The sequence below is a fragment of the Scyliorhinus torazame genome, chromosome 15 (assembly GCF_047496885.1).
Source record: "Scyliorhinus torazame isolate Kashiwa2021f chromosome 15, sScyTor2.1, whole genome shotgun sequence".
NCBI lineage: Eukaryota > Metazoa > Chordata > Chondrichthyes > Carcharhiniformes > Scyliorhinidae > Scyliorhinus > Scyliorhinus torazame.
The window spans coordinates 189,846,549-189,868,856 of NC_092721.1; the positions used below are offsets into that span (position 1 = coordinate 189,846,549).

Here is a 22,308-nt window from a genome sequence, read left to right on the forward strand (position 1 = left end):
GGTTCTACCATTCACCGTATATTCCCTACCTGCATTAGACCCTCCAAAATGCATTACCTCACATTTGTCCGGATTAAACTCCATCTGCCATCTCTCCGCCCAAGTCTCCAAACAATCTAAATCCTGCTGTATCCTCTGACAGTCCTCATCGCTATCCGCAATTCCACCAACCTTTGTGTCGTCTGCAAACTTACTAATCAGACCAGTTACATTTTCCTCCAAATCATTTATATATACTACAAAGAGCAAAGGTCCCAGCACTGATCCCTGTGGAACACCACTGGTCACAGCCCTCCAATTAGAAAAGCATCCTTCCATTGCTACTCTCTGCCTTCTATGGCCTAGCCAGTTCTGTATCCACCTTGCCAGCTCACCCCTGATCCCGTGTGACTTCACCTTTTGTACTAGTCTACCATGAGGGACCTTGTCAAAGGCCTTACTGAAGTCCATATAGACAACATCCACTGCCCTACCTGCATCAAGCATCTTAGTGACCTCCTTGAAAAACTCTACCAAGTTAGTGAGACACGACCTCCCCTTCACAAAACCGTGCTGCCTCTCACTAATACTGAAATAATGAAAACAGTCTGAGTCTATTCAGCCTCTCCACATAGCTAACACCCTCCAGACCAGGCAACATCCTGGTAAACCACCTCTGCACCGTCTCCAAAGCCTCCACATCCTTCTGGTAGCGTGACGACCAGAATTATGCACAATATTCCAAGTGCGGCCTTACCAAGGTTCTATACAACTGTAGCATGACTTGCCAGTTTTTATACTCGATGCCCCGTCCAATGAAGGCAAGCATTCCGTATGCTTACTTGACCAACTTGTCCACTTGTGTTGCCACCTTTAAAGATCTGTGGACCTGCACGCCCAGATCTCTCTGAACTTCTCTATTTCTAAGGGTTTTGCCATTTACGGTATACTTCCCCTCTATGTTAGACCTACCAAAATCCATCACCTCACATTTGTCCAGATTAAACTCCATTTCTCTGCCCAAGTCTCCAACCTATCTATGTCCTGTTGCATCTTCTGACATTCCTCAACACTATCTGTCCCTCCACCTACCCTGGTGACATTTGTGAACTTACTCATCAGACCGGCGACATTTTCCTCCAAATCGTTTATGGACATCACAAACAACTTGTGAGTAATTTTCTATTTTACCCCCTCAGGCTCTCCAACCTCTGCCCCTTGTCATGCTGGTGCTGGAGACCAACCTCTCTGCATCTCCATCATGCCAATAGTGTCCCTCACCAAGGGGGTGGCGAATGATGCCAGAATAGGGCGCGAACTAGAGAAGCTGTACAGGGTAAAGGAGTTGAAAGTGAAAGTGTCTACTTAAATAATAAATTTGAGTTACTGATTAGTCATGCACTGCATAGAGAATGGATTATTAATAAATACGATCATTAATTCTCCAATTTACAGTTTTGTACAGTAATACAGATCTGTCCCAAATGTACCTGACCAAGGCGAGTCCTAGAACACTCTATTACTCAGTGGCATACTATTCACATACCATCTACCACTGCTTTTCCCATCTGACTGATGCCATCAGGTGAGAGAGATATTGATCTTTCTTTCTTAGTTCATTATCCTGTAGCTTTTCTGTTTGTCATTTTTTTAAGGTGCATTAAAACAAGATGCATTTGCATTGGATATTGTAGTTGCTAATCACGTGTTGGACTGGCATGGAGGTAACCCCTCGCTCAGTAAGGTGTTTCTTGCCAACAGCAAGAGAGAGAAATTCATGCCACCCTCATGCACCCTTTCATGACTGGCTCAATGGGGCAATAGCAGAAGCTGAGCTATAGGTAACCCACCCCCTTTCCCATTGGAGAAGTTAAGAGGGGTAATGAATTTACAATACTTAGTAAACTTTGCATAATTTGCAAAAATAGTGAAGTAATATCTGCTTTAGGACCAGAGCATATTGCAGGAAAACCGTGTTATGGGATGTTGGGTACAGTTTGGTGATCTTGAAGAAGTCCATGTAGTCATAGATTAACTTTATGGGCGGGATTCTCCCAACAGGCGGTTAAGTGCCGACGTCGGAGTAAAAACGGGAATGTTTTAGAACCCCATTCTGCGGCCCACAGGGGGCTAGGATGGTCCTGGAGCGACCCACGCCGCTCCAGCTGCCGATCCCAGCCTGAACCTGGCACCGCGGGGTCCGCGCATGCACATTTGGGCTGGCGCCAACCAGCGCTTGCACAGTGGCCTTCTTCCCGTGGCCGCCCCGATGGCATGTGGCCAATGGCGCCGGGCTACAGGAACCAGCACGGAGGAAAGGAGGCCGGGGGCAGAGAGGCCGACCAGCCGATTGGTGGGTCCCAATCGCGGGCCAGGCCACTACGGAAGCCCCCCCCGGGAACGGACCCCCCCCCCCCACACACACACACCAGCCCAGAGCAGGTTAGAACAGTACCGGCGGGATTCGGCTTTTCGTTGACGGCTGCTTGGCCCATCCGGCCCAGAGAATCGGTGCATCGGCCTGTGCCGGCCCAGGCTGGAGAGTTGGCGCATACCCCGACTAGCGCTGCGCCGATCACGCCGGCACCGATGGCGCCGATTCTCCGCATTGCGGAGAATTGCATCCCGGCATCAGGGCGACGTGGCGCGACCCGTATGGCGCCGCGCCGATTCTCCGACCCGGCGGGGGGTCTGAAAATTCCGCCCTTTGTCTTTACTAACTCCGAACCATTTATAAATATGTAGTGAAGGGTACAAGCTAGGAGTTGACTCCATGCTTGCTGGTACACCCTGCTCTGTCCAACACTTGACTGACCTTAAGTACAGGTCCTGTGTCTCCGTCATCACTGTGTGTGCGCCACTGTACGCAGTCCCACATTAACTCTTTATGTGCCAGACCCTTATCCGACAAACTGGGCTAGAATAATAAAAAGAAAATGTTGCAAATACTGAGCAGGTTGGGCAGCACCTGTAGAAAGAAAAACAAAGTTAACGGCTGGAATTTTATACCTCCCGCCCACTCCGCCCCGCGGCAACTTTTCCCATGGTGGATGTGGCGAGCTATTGGCCATCAGCAGAATCTACCACTCCCGTCAAAGCCTATGGGCCTTTGCAAGGCTTGCCTGTCCCACCACTGGGGAACATGCCGGGTGCGGATGGTCAATCAGTACATCCCACCAGCGGAAAGTGTCAAAGTGTCCGGCCCAAAGTTTCGACTCATCCGGACTGGCCACAACCCTGAAATATTGGCTGGAATTCTCCCATTTTGAGACGAAGCGCACTGGTGGGCGGCTTCGATGGTGTTTGTCCCACTGATCAGAATGACAGGTTCCCGCGGCAGATTCTATTCATGGAACCTCATTAATTTTATGCAGGCGAGTTCCCCTCCTACTCTCCTGGAGGGCAGGCAGCTGATTCGTCCGCCCATTCTCAACAGATGGGTTCAAAGGTCCCGGACCAGTCCAGCAAAGTCACATTATTCTCTCCAGCCCACCTGTTTTCACCAGACTATGCAGAATGTCAGCCACACGGAGGGAAAAGGTTTACACCCTGTTCCTCAATTAAATCACCTTCCCCCTGAGCCCATCACCTGCAGGCACCCACTAGGACCTCTCCCCACCACTGCTGGAGCCTTCGTGCATCCCCTTCCAGTAAACAATGCGATGTCCATTTGACCCCCTTGTTTGTGAGCACTTCATGCAGCCTTGCCAGTGTCCAGCTTCCCTCTCCTCGGTCTTCCTTCCAGCGTTCACTTTCTTCATCCATCTCCTTGCCCATCTGCCTGCCATCATGTGCCCTCACCCTACCTACACCCCGCTCCCACCTCCCCACCACCCTCCCCGCCTCCTTATAGAGCTCGCCTTCCACATTGCTCTTGTCTTCATCAGGCCACCAACATCTACCCCACCCTCCTCATCTCACACTCCACTCCCGGTCGAACAATGAACCTTTGTTGCGGTGATTGCATGAGTCCCACAGCACAGAGCTGTCCAGATAGACAGTCCTGCATGGCACCAGGGGTAGTGAGACCTCTGTACGCCCAATGCATTGAGAGGGTAACACAGGCATGTCCATAGGTCCAGCAGCACGGTGCTGTCCATGAAGACCAGCTCGGCTTGGAGATGAAGGGCAGGAACCGGCCTTCCCCAGCAGTGTAGAGCACAACACACCAGCGGCAGCACTCACTTCAAAATCTTTGGCGAATTGAGGACATCTAGTGCACGCCACTCTTTACCCGTCGGGTTTGAAGCCAAAGCGATTTTTTTCCCGCTAAGGCGAGGCAAGATTGGGAGGCCTGACGGGACAACTGTTTTAACGAGCATCTATGCATTCACACCACCTGCCAGCAGGTGACTGACCCTCCATTAACCCGCCGTTAGGAGAATTGCAATGTGAATTTATTTTGGTGGGTTTCCGACATTTTCACTCCCGCCAGATTCTGCCTACCTGCCCGCCTCCAAACCCGCCGGGGGTCTAGTTGGAAGAATTCTACCCATTAACCCTGTCTTTCTCTTCACTGAAGGCACCTGGCCTGCTGAGTATTCCAGAAGGTTCTGTTTGTGTTTCAGGTCTCCAGCATCCGCGGTATATTTCACTGGTAGTTGTACAGTGTGTGTCGCACGCCCATCAATGTCATGCTTCATTTTGCCCTCATTTCCATTCCATGAATGCACACTCACCCAGAATTGTTTGGTAACAAATGGGGCATTATTGAGAGATAGTGCACCTCAAAGAAATGACAGGCGGTCATGAGCTGGGAAAGCGCTGCCTGAAAGAGCGGAAGCAATGCAATAGAAACTGTCAAAAGGGTGTTGGATATTTGCTTAAAAGGGCAAGAAAGTCAGAGAGGAGGTAAAGGGCCACCTGAAAAACCATAAGACACAGGAGTAGAAGTAGGCCAATCGACCCGTTGGGTCTGCTCCACCACTCATTGAAATCACTTTCCCGCCTTATCCCGGTAACCCTTGATTCCCTTACAGATTAACAATCTGCCTGTGCTGATTGTGTCTGTCTCTTCAAGACATCACAGGGGAAGATGGTCATCTGGTTTGAAGGACCAACGGGGATGGTGAGAGGGTGATCATCCCAGGGGGTGGAGTCCTTTCTTGGGCCGAATACATCTGGGAGTCTTGTAGTAAACACGTAAGGACTCGAGCAGCCCGGACAGCCCGAGGGCAACCTAGGGCTGCAAACCCCGTACATAGTTTCTCTTTATCAATAAATACATTTTGGTCCTCATGAAGTCTGAAGTAACTTGATGGCAGCTGACGTGCCACCAGATAGCACTGTCCCAGCCTTGAGTATACTTAAGGGCAGAGGAATGACAGAGGAACATAAGAAATAGGAGCAGGAATAGACCACATGGTCCCTGGAGATTGCTCCACCATTCAAAGAACAAAGAACAAAGAAATGTACAGCACAGGAACAGGCCCTTCGGCCCTCCAAGCCCGTGCCGACCATGCTGCCCGACTAAACTACAATCTTCTACACTTCCTGGGTCCGTATCCCTCTATTCCCATCCTATTCATGTATTTGTCAAGATGCCCCTTAAATGTCACTATCGTCCCTGCTTCCACCACCTCCTCCGGTAGCGAGTTCCAGGCACCCACTACCCTCTGTGTAAAAAACTTGCCTCGTACATCTACTCTAAACCTTGCCCCTCTCACCTTAAACCTATGCCCCCTAGTAATTGACCCCTCTACCCTGGGGAAAAGCCTCTGACTATCCACTCTGTCTATGCCCTTCATAATTTTGTAGACTGATCATGGCCTTTCTCGGGTTTCAACTGCATTTCCCCTCCTGCTCCACACATCCCTTAATTCCATAAGAGACCGGGGCTGGAATTCTCTGGGACTTTCTGGTCCCACCGCCCCCCAGCCCGCGGGTTTCCCGGTGGTGTGGGGTGGCTTCAATGGGAATTCCCATTGACAGCGGTGGGAGTAGAGAATCTCTCCGCCAGAAAACAGCGCACCGCCTCCTGCCGTCGAGAAACACACTGCTGGGACATGGGAGAATCCCACCGCAACTATCTCTCTATCCCAGCCTTAAATGTATTCAATCAAGGAGCATCCACAATCCTCTGGTGTTGGGAATTCTAAATATTCACAACCCTTTGAATGAAGTAATTTCTCCTACTCTCAGTCCGGAATTATCCTGGGACTGTGCCCCCCCCCCACCCCCCCCCCCCCCCCACCCCGGGTTTTCGGTTCCCCGACTAATGGGAGCAATCTCCTACTAATGGGATAGCTCTTTTAAAGAGCTAGCACAGGAATGATGGGCCAAATGGCTTCCTTCTGTGCAGTAAGATTCTATCTTTTGGTGTCCGGGAAAAAATAAAGTGTGATAAAAGCTGGATTCCACCCAGCGAACCTAATAGCTTCTTGTACATGAAAGCTCGTATGAAGGATTGATGTCACATCATGTATTTCTGCAATATAATTTGTCTTTTAATGTTTTGCTTCAGGGAAGGGAAAAGCCAATATGAGAGAGCATTTGGCATTTCCTCGATGGAGCTCTTCGAATCTCTCTATAGGTAAGCTCTTATAGTTTTCTCTGCTGTTCTTTCAACTCCTTGGCAACCAAAATTTAAATGGGCAAAAGAAAAAAGACTATTTTTTTTCATCATAATGTGAAAAATGACTTTGCTTCACCTTTCTTCCACTGCGTATAATTCTTTGATATGCATAGATCCGAGAATTTTCCATGAATTAATTACAGGACATTTTTGTGATAGACGTACCATTGATCTCACAAAGCTTTACAGTAATTTTCATATTGTTTGAATATACCGGAGACATGGACCGGGTTTTTCCAGCACTCCCCACCAATGGGAACTTCCAGTCCCGCCAAAAGCAAACTCCGCCCCTCTGCCTGCCCCCGCCGGTGGGATGACACAAATCACCGTGGACATCAACGGAATTGGAGAATCCCCTTCTTTAAGGCACTCTGTAAGGCATTTGGACAGATACATGAATAGGAAAGGTTTAGAGGGATATGGATATGGGCGAAATGCAGGCAAATGGGGTTAACTTACATGGGCGTTTTGGTTGGCATGGACCAGCTTGGGCTGAAGAGCCTCTGTGCCGTAGATTCTATGATTCTATACTGTGGGCAGCACAGTAGCACAAGTGTACAAGTGAATAGCACTGTGGCTTCACAGCGCCAGGATCCCAGGTTCGATTCCCTGCTGGGTCACTGTCTGCGCGGAGTCTGCACGTTCTCCCCGTGTCTGCGTGGGTTTCCTCCAGATGCTCCGGTTTCCTCCCACAGTCCAAAGACGTGCAGGTTAGGTGGATTGGCCATGATAAATTGCCCTTAGTGACCAAAAAATGTGAGATGGGGTTATTGGGTTCCGGGGATAAGGTGGAAGTGAGGGCTTAAGTGGGTCAGTGCAGACTCGATGGGCCGAATGGCCTCCTTCTGCACTGTACGTTCTAAAACAAAAACACAGCACGAGGTGGAGGTGGGAGTAGTGGAAATTCTTGCCCATTGAGTGGACTATGTGGCCTATTGAGCCTGCTCCTCCATTCAGTACAATCCTGGCTGGTTTTTGAACATAGAACATTACAGCGCAGTACATGGCCTTCGGCCCTCAATGTTGCGCCGACCTGTGAAACCACTCTAAAGCCCCTCTACACTATTCCCTTATCGTCCATATGTCTATCCAATGACCATTTGAATGCCCTTAGTGTTGGCGAGTCCACTACTGTTGCAGGCAGGGCATTCCACGCCCTTACTACTCTCTGAGTAAAGAACCTACCTCTGACATCTGTCCTATATCTATCTCCCCTCAATTTAAAGCTATGTCTTCTCGTGCTAGGCATCACCATCCGAGGAAAAAGGCTCTCACTGTCCACCCTACCCAATCCTCTGATCATCTTGTATGCCTCAATTAAGTCACCTCTTAACCTTCTTCTCTCTAAAGAAAATAGCCTCAAGTCCCTCAGCCTTTCCTCATAAGATCTTCCCTCCATACCAGGCAACATTCTGGTAAATCTCCTCTGCACCCTTTCCAATGCTTCCACATCCTTCCTATAATGCAGCGACCAGAATTGCACGCAATACTCCAAATGCGGCCGCACCAGAGTTTTGTACAGCTGCAACATGACCTCATGGCTCCGAAACTCAATCCCTCTACCAATAAAAGCTAACACACCGTACGCCTTCTTAACAATTCTCTCAACCTGGCTGGCAACTTTCAGGGATCTATGTACATGGACACCGAGATCTCTCTGCTCATCCACCAAGCCAAGAATCTTACCATTAGCCCAGTACTCGGTCTTCCTGTTATTCCTTCCAAAATGATTCACCTCACACTTTTCTGCATTAAACTCCATTTACCACCTCTCAGCCCAGCGCTGCAGCTTATCTATGTCCCTCTGTAACTTGTAACATCCTTCCGCATTGTCCACAACTCCACCGACTTTAGTGTCATCTGCAAATTTACTCACCCATCCTTCTACACCCTCCTCCAGGTAATTTATAAAAATGACAAATAGCAGTGGCCCCAAAACAGATCCTTGTGGTACACCACTAGTAACTGGACTCTATACACCACATCAACTGCTTTACCCTCATCCACCTGTTTGGTCACCTTCTCAAAGAACTCAATAAGGTTTGTGAGGCATGACCTACCCGTCACAAAACCGTGTTGACTATCTCTAATCAAATTATTCCTTTCCAGATGATTATACATCATATCTCTTATAAACCTTTTCAAGATTTTGCCCACAAAAGAAGTAAGGCTCACTGGTCTATAGTTACCGGGGTTGTCTCTACTCCCCTTCTTGAACAAGGGGACAACATTTGCTATCCTCCAGCCTTCTGGCGCTATTCCTGTAGACAAAGATGACTTAAAGATCAAAGCCAAAGGTTCAGCAATCTCCTCCCTAGCTTCCCAGAGAACCCTAGGATAAATCCCACCCGGCCCAGGGGACTTATCTATTTTCACACTTTCCAGAACTGCTAACACCTCCTCCTTATGAACCTCAAGCCCTTCTCGTCTAGTAGCCTGAATCTCAGTATTCTCCTCGACAACATTGTCTTTTTCCTGTGTGAATACTGACGAAAAATATTCATTTAGCACCTCTCCTATCTCCTCGGTCTCCAAGCACAACTTCCCACTACTGTCCTTGACTGGCCCTACTCTTACCCTAGTCATTCTTTTATTCCTGGCATATCTATAGAAAGCTTAAGGGTTATCCTTGATCCTACCTGCCAAAGTCTTCTCATGTCCCCTCCTGGCTCTTCTTAGCTCTCTCTTTGGATCCTTCCTAGCAAACTTGTAACTCTCGAGCGCCCTAACTGAACCTTCGTGTCTCATCTTTACATAAGCCTCCTTCTTCCTCTTGACAAGTGTTTTTACTGCTTTAGTAAACCACGGTTCCCTTACTCGACCACTTCCTCCCTGCCTGACAGGTACATACTTATCAAGGACACGCAGTCGCTGTTCCTTGAACAAGCGCCACATTTCCATTGTACCCATCCCCTGCAGTTTTCTTCCCCATCCGATGCATCCTAAGTCTTGCCTCATCGCATCATAATTGCCTTTCCCCCAGATATAACTCTTGACCTGCGGTATATATGTGTCCCTTTCCATCACTAAAGTAAACGTAATCGAATTGTGGTCACTATCACCAAAGTGCTCACCTACCTCCAAATCTAACACCTGTCCTGGTTCATTACCCAGTACCAAATCCAATATGGCCTCGCCTCTCATTGGCCGATCTACATACTGTGTCAGGATACCCTCCTGCACACATTGGACAAAAACGGACCCAACTAAAGTACTCGAACTATAGCGTTTCCAGTCAATATTTGGGAAGTTAAAGTCCCCCATAACAACTACCCTGTTGCTTTTGCTCCTATTGAGAATCATCTTTGCAATCCTTTCCTCTACATCTCTGGAACTTTTCGGAGGCCTATAGAAAACCCCTAACAGGGTTACCTCTCCTTTCCCATTTCTTACCTCAGCCCATACTACCTCAGTAGACGAGTCCTCATCAAACGTCCTTTCTGCCACCGTAATACTGTCCTTGACTAACAATGCCACCCCTCCTCCCCTTTTCCACCTTCCCTGAGCTTACTGAAATGTATAAACCCCGGCACCTGCAACAACCATTCCTTTCCCTGCTCTATCCAAGTCTCCTAATTGGCCACAACATCGAAGTCCCAGGTACCAACCCATGCCGCAAGTTTACCCACCTTATTCCGGATGCTCCTGGCATTGAAGAAGACACACTTTAAACCACCTTCCTGCCTGCCGGTACACTCCTGCAACTTTGAAACTTTACTCATGACCTCACTACTCTCAACCTCCTGTATATTGGAGCTACAATTCAGGTTTCCAAGCCCCTGGTGACCTAGTTTAAACCCTCCCAAAGAGCATTAGCAAATTTCCCCCCCAGGATATTGGTACCCCTCTGGTCCAGGTGTAGACCATCCCGGTTGTAGAGGTCCCACCAACCCAAGAATGAGCCCCAATTATCCAGAAATCTGAAACTCTCCCTCCTGCACCATCCCTGTAGCCACATGTTCAACTCCTCTCTCTCCCTATTCATCGTCTCGCTATCATGTGGCATGTAGCAACCCAGGGATAATAACTCTGTTTGTCCTAGAACTAAGTTTCCACCCTAGCTCCCTGAATTCCTGCCTTACATGATACATGATAGCAACCCAGAGATAATAACTCTGTTTGTCCTAGAACTAAGTTTCCACCCTAGCTCCCTGAATTCCTGCCTTACATCCCTATCCCATTTCCCACCTATGTCGTTGGTACCTATGTGGACCATTTCTTGGGGCTTCTCCCCCTCCCCCTTAAGGATCCCGAAAACACGATCCGAGACATCACGCATCCTGGCACCTGGAAGGCAACACACCAACCGCGAGTCTCTCTCGTTCCCACAGAATCTCCTATCTATCCCCTTAACTATGGAGTCTCCAATGACTAATGCTCTACTCCTCTCCTCCCCTTCCCTTCTGAGCAACAGGGACAGACTCTGTGCCGGAGACCTGTACCCCATGGCTTACCCCGGTAAGTCCCCCCCCCCCAACAGTATCCAAAGCAGTATACTTGTTACTAAGGGGAACGACCACAGGGGATCCCTGTACTGATTGCTTCCTCCCAGCCCCTCTCATCGTCACCCATCTATCTTTATTCTTTGGAGTAACTACATCCCTGAAGCTTCTATCTATGACCACCTCTGCCACCCGAATGATCCGAAGTTCATCCAGCTCCAGTTCCCTAATGCTGTTTCTGAGGAGCTGGAGATGGGTGCACTTCCCACAGATGAAATCAGCAGGGACACAGACGGCGTCCCTCACCTCAAACATTCTGCAGGAGGAACATTACACTACCTTCCCTGCCATCTCCTCTAGATAAAAAAAAGAAAAATTACCTGTTATTCACACCCCTTCTCAGCAACCTCTGCGCCCCGCACGATAACACTTGAGGGAAAATAAAAGAAAAACTACTTACCAGTCACCAGCCAATCTCTTACCTGCAGGCTGTAATGTCACGGTTCAACCTCTTTTAATTCTACCTGCCCTCGTGCCTTCCTCTTGATCTTTACAGCGGTTGGGTTTTTTTATTAGAGGAGGGGGAAGGGAGGGAAACACTGAATAAGTGTTTTGGGTTTAAGTGTCACTTGACAACAGCTCCTCCACAAACAACCTTCAAGTTCGGGTGAGCACACGGATGTATGCAAATTTCCCCCACAACAGCCAATCTGCAGCTCCGCTCTACTGCTCTCTGCTGGATGCTTGTCTTCACTTGAACAGCTAGGGTCTCTTGCTCAGGTACACCTCTAAGTTAGGGTGAGCACATGGACGTATGCAAATTTCCCCTGCAACAGCCAATCAGCAGCTCTGCTCTACTGCTCTCTGCTGGATGCTTGTCTTCACTTGAACAGCTAGGGTATCTTGCTCAGGTACACCTCTAAGTTACGGTGAGCACACGGATGTATGCACATTTCCCCCACAACAGCCAATCAGCAGCTCTGCTCTACTGCTCTCTGCTGGATGCTTGTATTCACATGAACAGCTAGGGTCTCTTGCTCAGGTACACCTCTAAGTTAGGGTGAGCACACGGACGTATGCAAATTTCCCCCACAACAGCCAATCAGCAGCTCTGCTCTACTGCTCTCTGCTGGATGCTTGTATTCACATGAACAGCTAGGGTCTCTTGCTCAGGTACACCTCTAAGTTAGGGTGAGCACACGGTCGTATGCAAATTTCCCCCGCAACAGCCAATCAGCAGCTCCACTCTACTGCTCTCTGCTGGATGCTTGTCTTCACTTGAACAGCTAGGGCCTCTTGCTCAGGTACACCTCTAAGTTAGGGTGAGCACACGGACGTATGCAAATTTCCCCACAACAGCCAATCAGCAACTGCGCTCTACTGCTCTCTGCTGGATGCTGGTCTTCACTTGAACAGCTAGGGTCTCTTGCTCAGGTACACCTCTAAGGTAGGGTGAGCACAGGGATGTATGCAAATTTTCCCCGCGACAGCCAATCAGCAGCTGCGCTCTACTGCTCTCTGCTGGATGCTTGTCTTCACTTGAACAGCTAGGGTCTCTTGCTCAGGTACACCTGTAAGTTAGGGTGAGCACACGGACACTTGCAAATTTCCCCTGCAACAGCCAATCAACAGCTCCGCTCTACTGCTCTCTGCTGGATCTGCTTGGGCTTCATCTCCACTTTTCCATCCGCTTCCCCTATCTCAGATTCCCTGAGGGACCAAACATCTCCTTGTCCCAGCCACATTCAATGGTGGCGCATCCAAAACCCTTGATAGAAATGGACTTTTCTAGTCATTTATAACCATGAGAGTAAGGGAAGATGATAGAGGTAAAAGGGTTAAATGAGAACTCATTAAGAATAATTAACTATAGTCATATTAAGCAACAATAGCTGGGAATCCACTAAGGGTTAATCCAGATCATACACTTTAATTTCACATCTGCAAGTTGCTTGAGGCTGCAAGGTCAGTGACGTCAACTAGCTAAAAGGCCCCATTGCATTGTAAGAACTGGTGCCGCTGTCCCAGTACGGGTAGTCCCGCTTCTATGGTAACAGCCAGTCTAGGGTGATAATGTCTTAAAGAAAACTGTGTTTTACTAATTAATGTTAGATGCAGGTGCGGATAATTTGGAAAACTGGCAAGCGATGGAATGGGAAATTTGCACCAATACATTTAAATACATATATCTCTTAAATTGATGAACAGACATTTTGGCCGAATTGAGTAAATTATAAATTAGTTAAAGCCAATCAGAAGTAAAACGAAGGCTAGACCTTAAGATAATAATCTCTTTCAGAATCACTTACCGGGATAGAAAAACACATCCTGGGATCACCCCATCTATATTTCTGAAACCTATTTCCTTTGCTGCTTGCTTTTGCTCATCACCATCTTTCTTTTGTTCAAATTACTTAGTTATTTTATCCTGTGTATTATGATTTGAAGAATTACTACGATCTGTAATTGAATGAAAACTCAACTACTGTATTCGCTAAAGACAATCAATCTGACTAGCTTGCAGCAGGGCTAGTTGGAAACTTCCTAAATTTTGTATTGAAATTATGTTTACCAGTGGCACAGCTGACAATTAAAGTACAAGTGGACTTTGCCAAAAAGCTCAGATTTGACCCCTGTTATTTGGGAACTGAGAAGGGATAACAGATACCCAGGGTTCCAAATAGAAACAGAGATCCATCAACCGTCCAGGGAAAATAATTCCAAAGATTCACAAGCCTTTGAGCGAAGAAACTTTGCCTCATCTCAGTCCTAAATGGGAGGCCTCTGTGTCTCCATGTTCTGGATCCTCCAGTCAGTGGAAACAATCTCTCAATGTCTATCCTGTCAAACCCTTCCGGATCCTCCATGAATCAGTGGGATCACCTCTCAATCATCTGAACTCTCGGGAATCTGGAGACAGTTTAACCAGTCTCGCTTTGTCACATCCTCTCATCCTAGGAACCTGTGTAGTGAACTTGACAGTCAGAAAGCGTGTTGACGTTCCATACTGGTGAGAACACCAGTGAGTCATTTCACAAAACCACCCCTACACTCCTCTTTCCCTCCAAAAGCATCGGCAGAAAATAGTTTAATGTCTATCATTTAATCATTTAAAGGATGTTAGCATCACTGGCAAGGCCAACATTTATTGCTCCTCATTAATTGCGCTTAAGAAAGCGCCACCTTTGTGAAATGTTGCAGTGCAATGGAGCAGCCCTGAGGCAGCGGAGGTGGCTTGCTCGCCCATTTCCCGGGCAGTTAGGAATCAAACACATTGCTGTGGGTCTGGAGTCACATTTTTCTTTTTACTTGTTGGACGTGAATGTTACTGACAAGGCCAGTTCAGCAGATGATGGTGAGCTGCCTTCTTGAACCGCTGCAGTCACTGTGTTGTAGGCACACCTACAGTGCTGTTAGGGAGGAAGTTCCAGGATTTCGACCCAGTGACAGTGAAGGAACGGTGATAAAGTTCCAAGACAGGATGGCGAGCAGCTTGGAGGGGAACTTGCAGATGGTGGTATTCCCAGGTATCTGCTACCCTTGTCCTTCTAGATGATAGAGGACATGGGTTTAGAGGTGCTGTTAAAGAAGGCTTAGTAATTTTCTCTATTGCATTATGTAGATGGTACACATTACTGCTATTTGTCAGTCATCTTGAGTGTTGTTGGAGCTGCACTCACCCAGGCAAGTGGAGAGTATTCCATCACACTCCTGACTTGTGCCTTGTGGATGGCAGACAGGCTTTGCTGAGTCAGGAGAGATGCTACTTGCAGTATAGTTTCATGCCCCTGAACTGCTTTTGTCGCCACACTATTTATATGGCTAGTCCAGTTCAGTTTCTAGCCAATGGTAACCCCCAGGATGTTGATTGCAGGGGATTCAGGGATGTAATGTCAAGAGGTGATGGCTGGATTCTCTCTTATTGGAGAGGACCATTGCCTGGCACTTGTATGGTGCAGATGTTGCTTACAATTTATTCCCCCAATCCTGAACATTGTCTAGGTCTTATAATCCTGAACATTGTCTAGGTCTACTGCATATAGGCACAGACTGTTTCAGTATCGAAGGCGTCACAAATGGTGCTGAACATTGTGCATTCATCAGTGACCATCCCCACTTCTGATCTTATGAAGGAGAGAAGGTCATTGATGAAGCAGCTGAAGATGGTTGGACCGAGGACCTATCCTGAGGAACTCATGCAGTAATGTCCCAGGAATTAGATAGTTGACCGTTAACAGCTGCCATCATCTTTTCCTGAGCTAGGTATGACTTCAAGCACTGATTTTCAGTGATTTTAGTTTGGTTAAGGGTTCATTGATGCCATTCTCAAATGCTATCTTGATGTCAGGGGCAGTTACTCTCGCCTCACTTCTTGAGTTCAGCTCTTTGTCCATGTTTGGGGTAAGGCTGTAATGAGGTCACAAACTGTGTGGCCTTGGAAGAAGCCAAGCTCAGCATCAATGAGCAGGTTATTGTTGAGTAAGTGCAGCTTGGAAGCACTGTCGGAGACTCCCTCCATCACTTTGCTGATGATCAAGACTAACTGATAGGGCGATAATTGTCCAGACGAAATTTGTCCTGTTTTTTGTGAACAAGACATAACTGGGCAAATTTCTACTATGTCAGATTGCTGCTAGTGCTGTAGATGTACTTTTGTTTTCAGCCAAGGAATATGGGCTTCACTGGGTAGACCAGTATTCATTGCCCATCCCTAATTGCCTTTGAGAAGGTGGTGGTGAACTACCCTTTTGAACCCTTGAAATCCAAGTGGCACAGGAACAGCTTGGCTGAAGGCATGGTTAGTTCTGGAGTACAGGTCATCTGTACTGTTGCTGAAATATTGTCAGGGCCCATAGGCCTTTGCAGTATCCAGTGCCTTTAGTCATTCCTTGATATCAAGGGGAGTAAATTGAAATGGCTGAAGACTGGCATCTGTGGCCATCACTTCAGCGTGTCTGGCTGAAGATTGTTGCAAATGCTTCAGCCTTTTCTTTGTACTGATGTACTGGACTCTGCCATCATTGAGGATGGGGATATTTGTGGAGTGTCCTCTTCCAGCCAGTTGTGTAATTGTCCACCACCATTCACAACTGGGTGTGGCAAGACTGTGGAGCTTAGATCTGATCCATTGGTTGTGGGATCGCTTAGTTATGTCTACAAAATGCTGCTTTACGCTATTTGACACGCAGGTAGTCCTGTGTTATGGCTTTAACAGGTTGACACCTCATTTTTAGGGTTGATTCCCTGGGTGATAGAGTGATAGTAGAGTGAGGGATAAGCTATTCTATCACTGCTAACGCCCCAATTCACCTAACAACGCATCTTTCGGGACTTGTGGGAGAAAACCGGAGCACCCGGAGGTAACACACGCAGACACAGGGAGAACGTGCAGACTCCGCATTGACAGTGAACCAGTCCGGGAATCAAACTTGGGACCCTGGCGCTGTGAAGCAACAGTGTTAATCACTGTGCTACTGTGCCGCCCGCCATTCAATTGGATCATGGCTGACTTGCATCCAAATCCCATTTATCCACTTTTGTTCCATAGCTCATAATTCCCTTGCCTAACATCAACTGATCAATCTCAATTTTGAGAATTTCAATTCCATTCCTTCACTGTCACTGGGTCAAAAACATGGAACTCCCTCCCCACAAACCACATGGACAGCAGCGGTTCAAGAAGTCCACCACCTTCTCAGGAGAATTTAGGGATGGGCATTAAAGGAAAATGCTGGCTCGGCCAGCGACGTCCAGGTCCTGTGAACAAAGGAGAAAAGTTTCAATTGACCTCACCTCTCCAGCTTTTTGAGTGTGTTCAAGATTTCACTGCCCTCGAGATGGAGAAGTGAGGCTGGTTTAGCACAGGGCTAATGCTTTTAAAGCAGACCAAGGCGGGCCAGCAGCACGGTCCAATTCCCGTACCCAGCCTCCCCGAACAGGCGCCGGAATGTGGCGACTAGGGGCTTTTCACAGTTACTTCATTTGAAGCCTACTTGTGACAATAAGCGATTTTCATTTCATTTCATTTCATTTTTCAAGTGCTTACTGGAACCATTGCACAACAGCTTAGCCCTAACTTTAAGGTTTGTCAAATCCTTTGACAAAAAGTCATCCAGACTCGAAACGTTAGCTCCCTTTTCTCACCACAGATTCTGTCAGACCTGTTCTATTTTTGTTTCAGATTTCAGCACCCGCAGTAATTTGCTTTTATCTTCATGTTCAGAATTATATAATTTCCCCTCGAGTCTCCATTTTGGTTGCTAACTCACCCTCTGACTCTTTTTCAAGTAACCTGGGACACCTTTCCTCTCCCCCACTACTTGATGCTTAGAACATAGAACATACAGTGCAGAAGTCGGCCATTCGGCCCATCGAGTCTGCACCGACCTACTTTAAACCCTCACTTCCACCCTATCCCTGTACCCCAATAACCCCTCCTAAACTTTTTGGGCATTAAGGGCAATTTAGCATGTCCAATCCACCTAAACTGCGTGGCGTTGGACTGTCAAACATCTACACAAAATAACAGCAAACTTAGCGCAGTAGTTTGTTGCTGAATGCGTTCTACATTCATTCTTTCACATCTTGTGTGCCGGTATCTCCAATTTGCTACCTTGCAGTCGGCAGCTGAAACTTGCCGAAATACATAAAGGAAACTACACCAATCAAGAAATGGACATTAGGACCTTGACGAGACCACACTCCAAGTATTGCCTACATATTTAATCTCCTTATCTAAGGGAGGATATACTTGCCATGGAGGGAATGCAATGGAGGTTCAAGAGATGGCAGGATATGAGGAGAGATTGAAGAAACTGAGCTTGTATTCTCTTTGGTTTCAAAGAATGAGAGATGGCCTCATTGAAACTTACAGAATTCTTACAGGGTGTGACAGGGTAGATGTGGAGAGGATGTTTCCCCTGGCTGGTGAGTCTATAACCAGGGGACACAGTCTCAGAATGAGGGGCAGGCTATTTAAGACTGAAATGAGGAGGAATTTCTTCACTTTGGAATTCCCCACCCCGAGAGGGCAATGGAAGCTCAGTCACTGAGCATGTTCTGGGCACCAATGATATCAAGGATATGGACACAATGGGGGGAAATTGTGTGGAGGCAGATGGAGGTGGCATGATCTGTTTGAATGACAGAACAGGTCCGATGGATCGAAAATAACTCCAATGTCCCTATTCTCCTCTATTCCTCAGAGGTTAAGTTAAGACATGGATCATCTGAGCCCCTCAATTGGTTAAAGTTTGCAATGCCTTGGAAAACTATCTTACCCTGTTGATTTGCCATCTTGTCATCACTATTACTGCCTAATCATGACTACATTCACTCATTTACTTGTGTGTCTTGTGCTACAACCATCTGGTCAGCTCTCAGCAGAAGTTAAGAGGCTGGACCAGATTCCATAACTGTTTTTTTATAAATTTCAAGTACCCAATTATTTTATTTCCAATTAAGAGGCAATTCAACATGGCCAATCCACCTAACCTGGGTTGTGGGGGTGAAACCCACGCAAACACGGGGAGAATGTGCAAACTCCACATGGACAGTGACCAGGGCTGGGATTCGAATCCGAGTCCTCAGCGCCATAGGCAGCAATGCTAACCACTGCGCCACATGCTGTCCCTAAATTTATAAATTATAAATGCAGTGTAGAAAGATCGATTGGTTCCAGGAATGATAAAATCAGAAATACCGCTTGGGTATTTTATATAGCAAACTTTATTAAAACAAAAGCAAAGAAAACAATATTTAAACTTTTACTTCAGCTAACACTAATAGATTATATGCAGTTTCTTAACCTGAATATACGAGTTCCCATTAAACCACAATGTACATGAAAAGGCAGCTCTTGTTCCACTTAAATAAACAGACAAAGACAATACCTGCATTTATGAAACAATTTTCTTCTGTGAGGGACATTTGCTCAGAATCTTTTTTTCAAGTCTGCCTCGGTGGCAACTTTCATGATCTTCCTGGTCGATTTCACAGCCTTTTAAAAACAGAGATTCTCCCTTGAGGCGGTCAGGCTTGAACCTATTATCATTATCTTAGCTGATTGCCCCCCTCTGTTTATACAAAAGAACAGTGCTATGCCATTCATATGCAATTAACCTTCCATTGATGGTCAAATAGATCACCAGACTCTGTGATGGGCTGATGGCTGGTCAAGCAAGGATGTCCCAAATGACAATGGCTCTTGAGTGGGTCACCTTGTGCATTCCTACTAACGAGGTTAAGTTTGAATGGGACAAGGTAACTCAGGGTGTAGGCCTATTCCTATGAGTCTGGTGCGATTAATCTTTTTAACCCCAAAATTGCCTGGCACATCTTGGACCCCTTTCTGGGCCAAAGTTCCGAATATCTCTCTATCATGGCACTTGGCAAAACAACTTAGGAATGAAATTGTCATGTAGGAATTGTAGATTACCCCATTCATAGGCAATTTCTTTGACCTGTTATTTTAACTGATGTTTGGTGTTAACATCTCTGTTAAAATAACAACAGCAAAAAAAAATTGAGCATGATTGAGTCACACATTTTAACACTAACATCCCCTCATTGTCATGTCAACATCATTAATGCTGTGATACCATAGATCCGAGGAGGAAATGTTGAAGTTCATGCAACTGATGAATTCAATTTGGAATATCTGTGGAAAGGATGTGGTAACGGCCTTTGACCTTTCAACTTTTACCAACATCTTTGACCTTGGCGGTAAGTGAATTGTAACTGCCCGCATGCGACTTTCTCAAAATGTTTATGTTTCAGGACCTAAGAAACTTGTAATTAGAAGTGTGTTTATATTTAATTAATTGATTTCTCTTTGATACCACTGCCATGTCCCACCCATTAAGTACAAGGAATGAGTTACCTTGTCCCATTCAAACTTAACCTCGTTAGTAGGAATGCACAAGATGACCCACTTAAGATCCATTGTTGATTCCTGCTCTTCTGCTAATGCCAACCTTTGACCGGCTTTTAAGAGGGGCTTGTTCGCCTTGTGTCATCATATCACTGGATATTATTGCGACAACATTTGTTAAAATATCAGATGAACACTGCAAGTGACACAGAGAAGCATACTTATCTGAGGGCTCACCGACTTACAATGGCTCCCATTCCAGCAAAGCCTCAATTTTGCTTCCCTCTGTGTCCTCACTCCTCCTTATCTCTGCTGTGGGCTTCAAGATCTCATCGTTCCTCCAAGCCCGGCCACTTGCATATCCCCAATTTTCATTGCCTGCCCCCTCACCACAATCCCCCCCAGCAAGCCCACCATTGGGAGTGTGTCTTCAGCTACTGAGGCCTTAAACTCTGGAATTTGTTCCTTCAACCTCACTGCCATCTCTACCTCTCACTGCTTAAAATCTAACTCTTTGAACAAATCTGCCCTATTATTTGTGTGTAGTTGTTCATGAGTCACTGAACGTTAACATGCAAGTGCAGCGGGCAATTGCTGGTGGGTGGATGGTATGTTGGCCTTTGTTACAGGCAGAGTGCAGACTAGAAAGGTCTTGCTGCAGTCATGTGGAGTCTTGGTTGGACTGCACCTGGGGTAACATGTACAGTTTTAACCCCCTTAACGAGGGAGGGATATACGTGCCATGGAGGAGGTGCAGCAACAGTGCACCAGACTGATTCCTGGGATGGCAGGGTTGCTCTCTGAGGAGAGATTTAGGAGACAGGGCCTGAATTTTCTAGCATTCAGAAGAATGGGAGGTGATCTCATTCAAACATACAAAGTTCTTACAAGACCTGACAGGGTAGATTCAGGAAGGATGTTTCTCCTGATCCGCGAGTCTGGTACTAGGGGAAAAGGTCTCCGAATAAGGGGCAGGGCTGGGATGAGAAGAAATTTCTTCACTCAGAAGATGGTGAGTCTTTGGAATTCTCTACTCCAGATGGGCTGTGGAGTCACAGCCATTGAATACATTCCCAATAGAGAGATCGATAGATGTTTCGATATTAAAGGCATCAAGAGATCTGAAGATAGTGCAGGGAAAATGGTAATGAAGATCAGCCATGATCTACTTGAATGGTGCAGCAGATTCGAGGGGCCAAATGGTCTACTCCTGCATGGTAGCATAGTGGTTAGCACAATTGCTTCACAGCTCCAGGGTCCCAGGTTCGATTACCGGCTTGGGTCACTGCCTGTGCGGAGTCTGCACGTTCTCCCTGTGGGTTTCCTCCGGGTGCTCCGGTTTCCTCCCACAGTCCAAAGATGTGCAGGTTAGGTGGATTAGCCATGCTAAATTGCCCTTAGTGTCCAAAATTGCCCTTAGTGTTGGGTGGGGTTACTGGGTTATGGGGATAGGGTGTGGGCTTGGGTAGGGTGCTCTTTCCAAGAGCTGGTGCAGACTCGATGGGCCGAGTGGCCTCCTTCTGCACTGTAAATTCTATGATTCTATATCCTGTGTTCCTATCTTATGTTGCTCGGTATTTAATAATACTCCTGTGAAATACCACAAGGCAGTTTACTACATTAAAGGTGAATCTTTTTGTTTAGTCCAGTGAGGAGTCCCTGCCCCAGCAATTCTCCTGCTGCTTTTGGAACTGAAGAAATGCCAATGGTTGACTGGGTCACGCCTGTCAATCACTCCGACCTTTGCCTTCACAACTATTTTAGAATGAACCAAATGGAATGTTTTGTAAAGTCACTCGGACCTCCTGGCACAGGAAGGCAGACAAATGCAGATGAATTAACATATTTGAATATTAGATATACAACGGGAAGAAAAGTTAGAATACTTACTCACTCTTTCAACTTCTTCCATCGGGCAGGAGATACAAAAGTCGGAGAACACGCACGAACAGATTCAAAAACAGCTTCTTCCCCGCTGTTACCAGACTCCTGACTGGCCCTCTTGTGGACTGATGGACTTCTGGACTGATCTGTTCTCCTCGCACATCTTCTCTACTGAGTAGTACTACACTCCTGTATGCTTCACCCGATGCCTGACTATGTCTTTATATTGTTTATTTTATGTTTGCCCAATTATGTATTTTCTTTTCTCGTACGGAATGATCTGTTTGAGCTGCACGCAGAACAATACTTTTCACTTTACCTTCGTACATGTGACACTACACCAATCCAATCCAATCCAAATAGAATGATCTCTATGTGAATTTGGAAGGGCAACAAAGAGTCCACACCGAGTTTGGTTGAAACAAAAAGTTACTTTATTTTACAGCAAACTATTATGTACAGCTCCAGTAGATCCCTATAGGATCTTCTCTAGTTGGTGTATTTCTGGCTGACTCTACTTATACAAGGCCAAGTGTTGTTAAAGGTCCCCCGCCCCC

At 46.8% G+C, this 22,308-nt stretch overlaps 1 protein-coding gene across 1 annotated transcript in view; it reads left to right on the forward strand.

Annotated features, from left to right (window-relative positions):
* LOC140391467 (acetylserotonin O-methyltransferase-like) overlaps window positions 1-22,308 on the forward strand; it is a 51,277-nt gene that overhangs the window by 12,431 nt on the left and 16,538 nt on the right. The window contains exons 3-5 of the mRNA XM_072475975.1: window positions 1,435-1,564; window positions 6,443-6,511; window positions 19,601-19,719. Of these exons, the coding sequence (XP_072332076.1) occupies window positions 1,435-1,564; window positions 6,443-6,511; window positions 19,601-19,719 (318 nt within the window). The remainder of the gene's footprint in view (window positions 1-1,434; window positions 1,565-6,442; window positions 6,512-19,600; window positions 19,720-22,308) is intronic.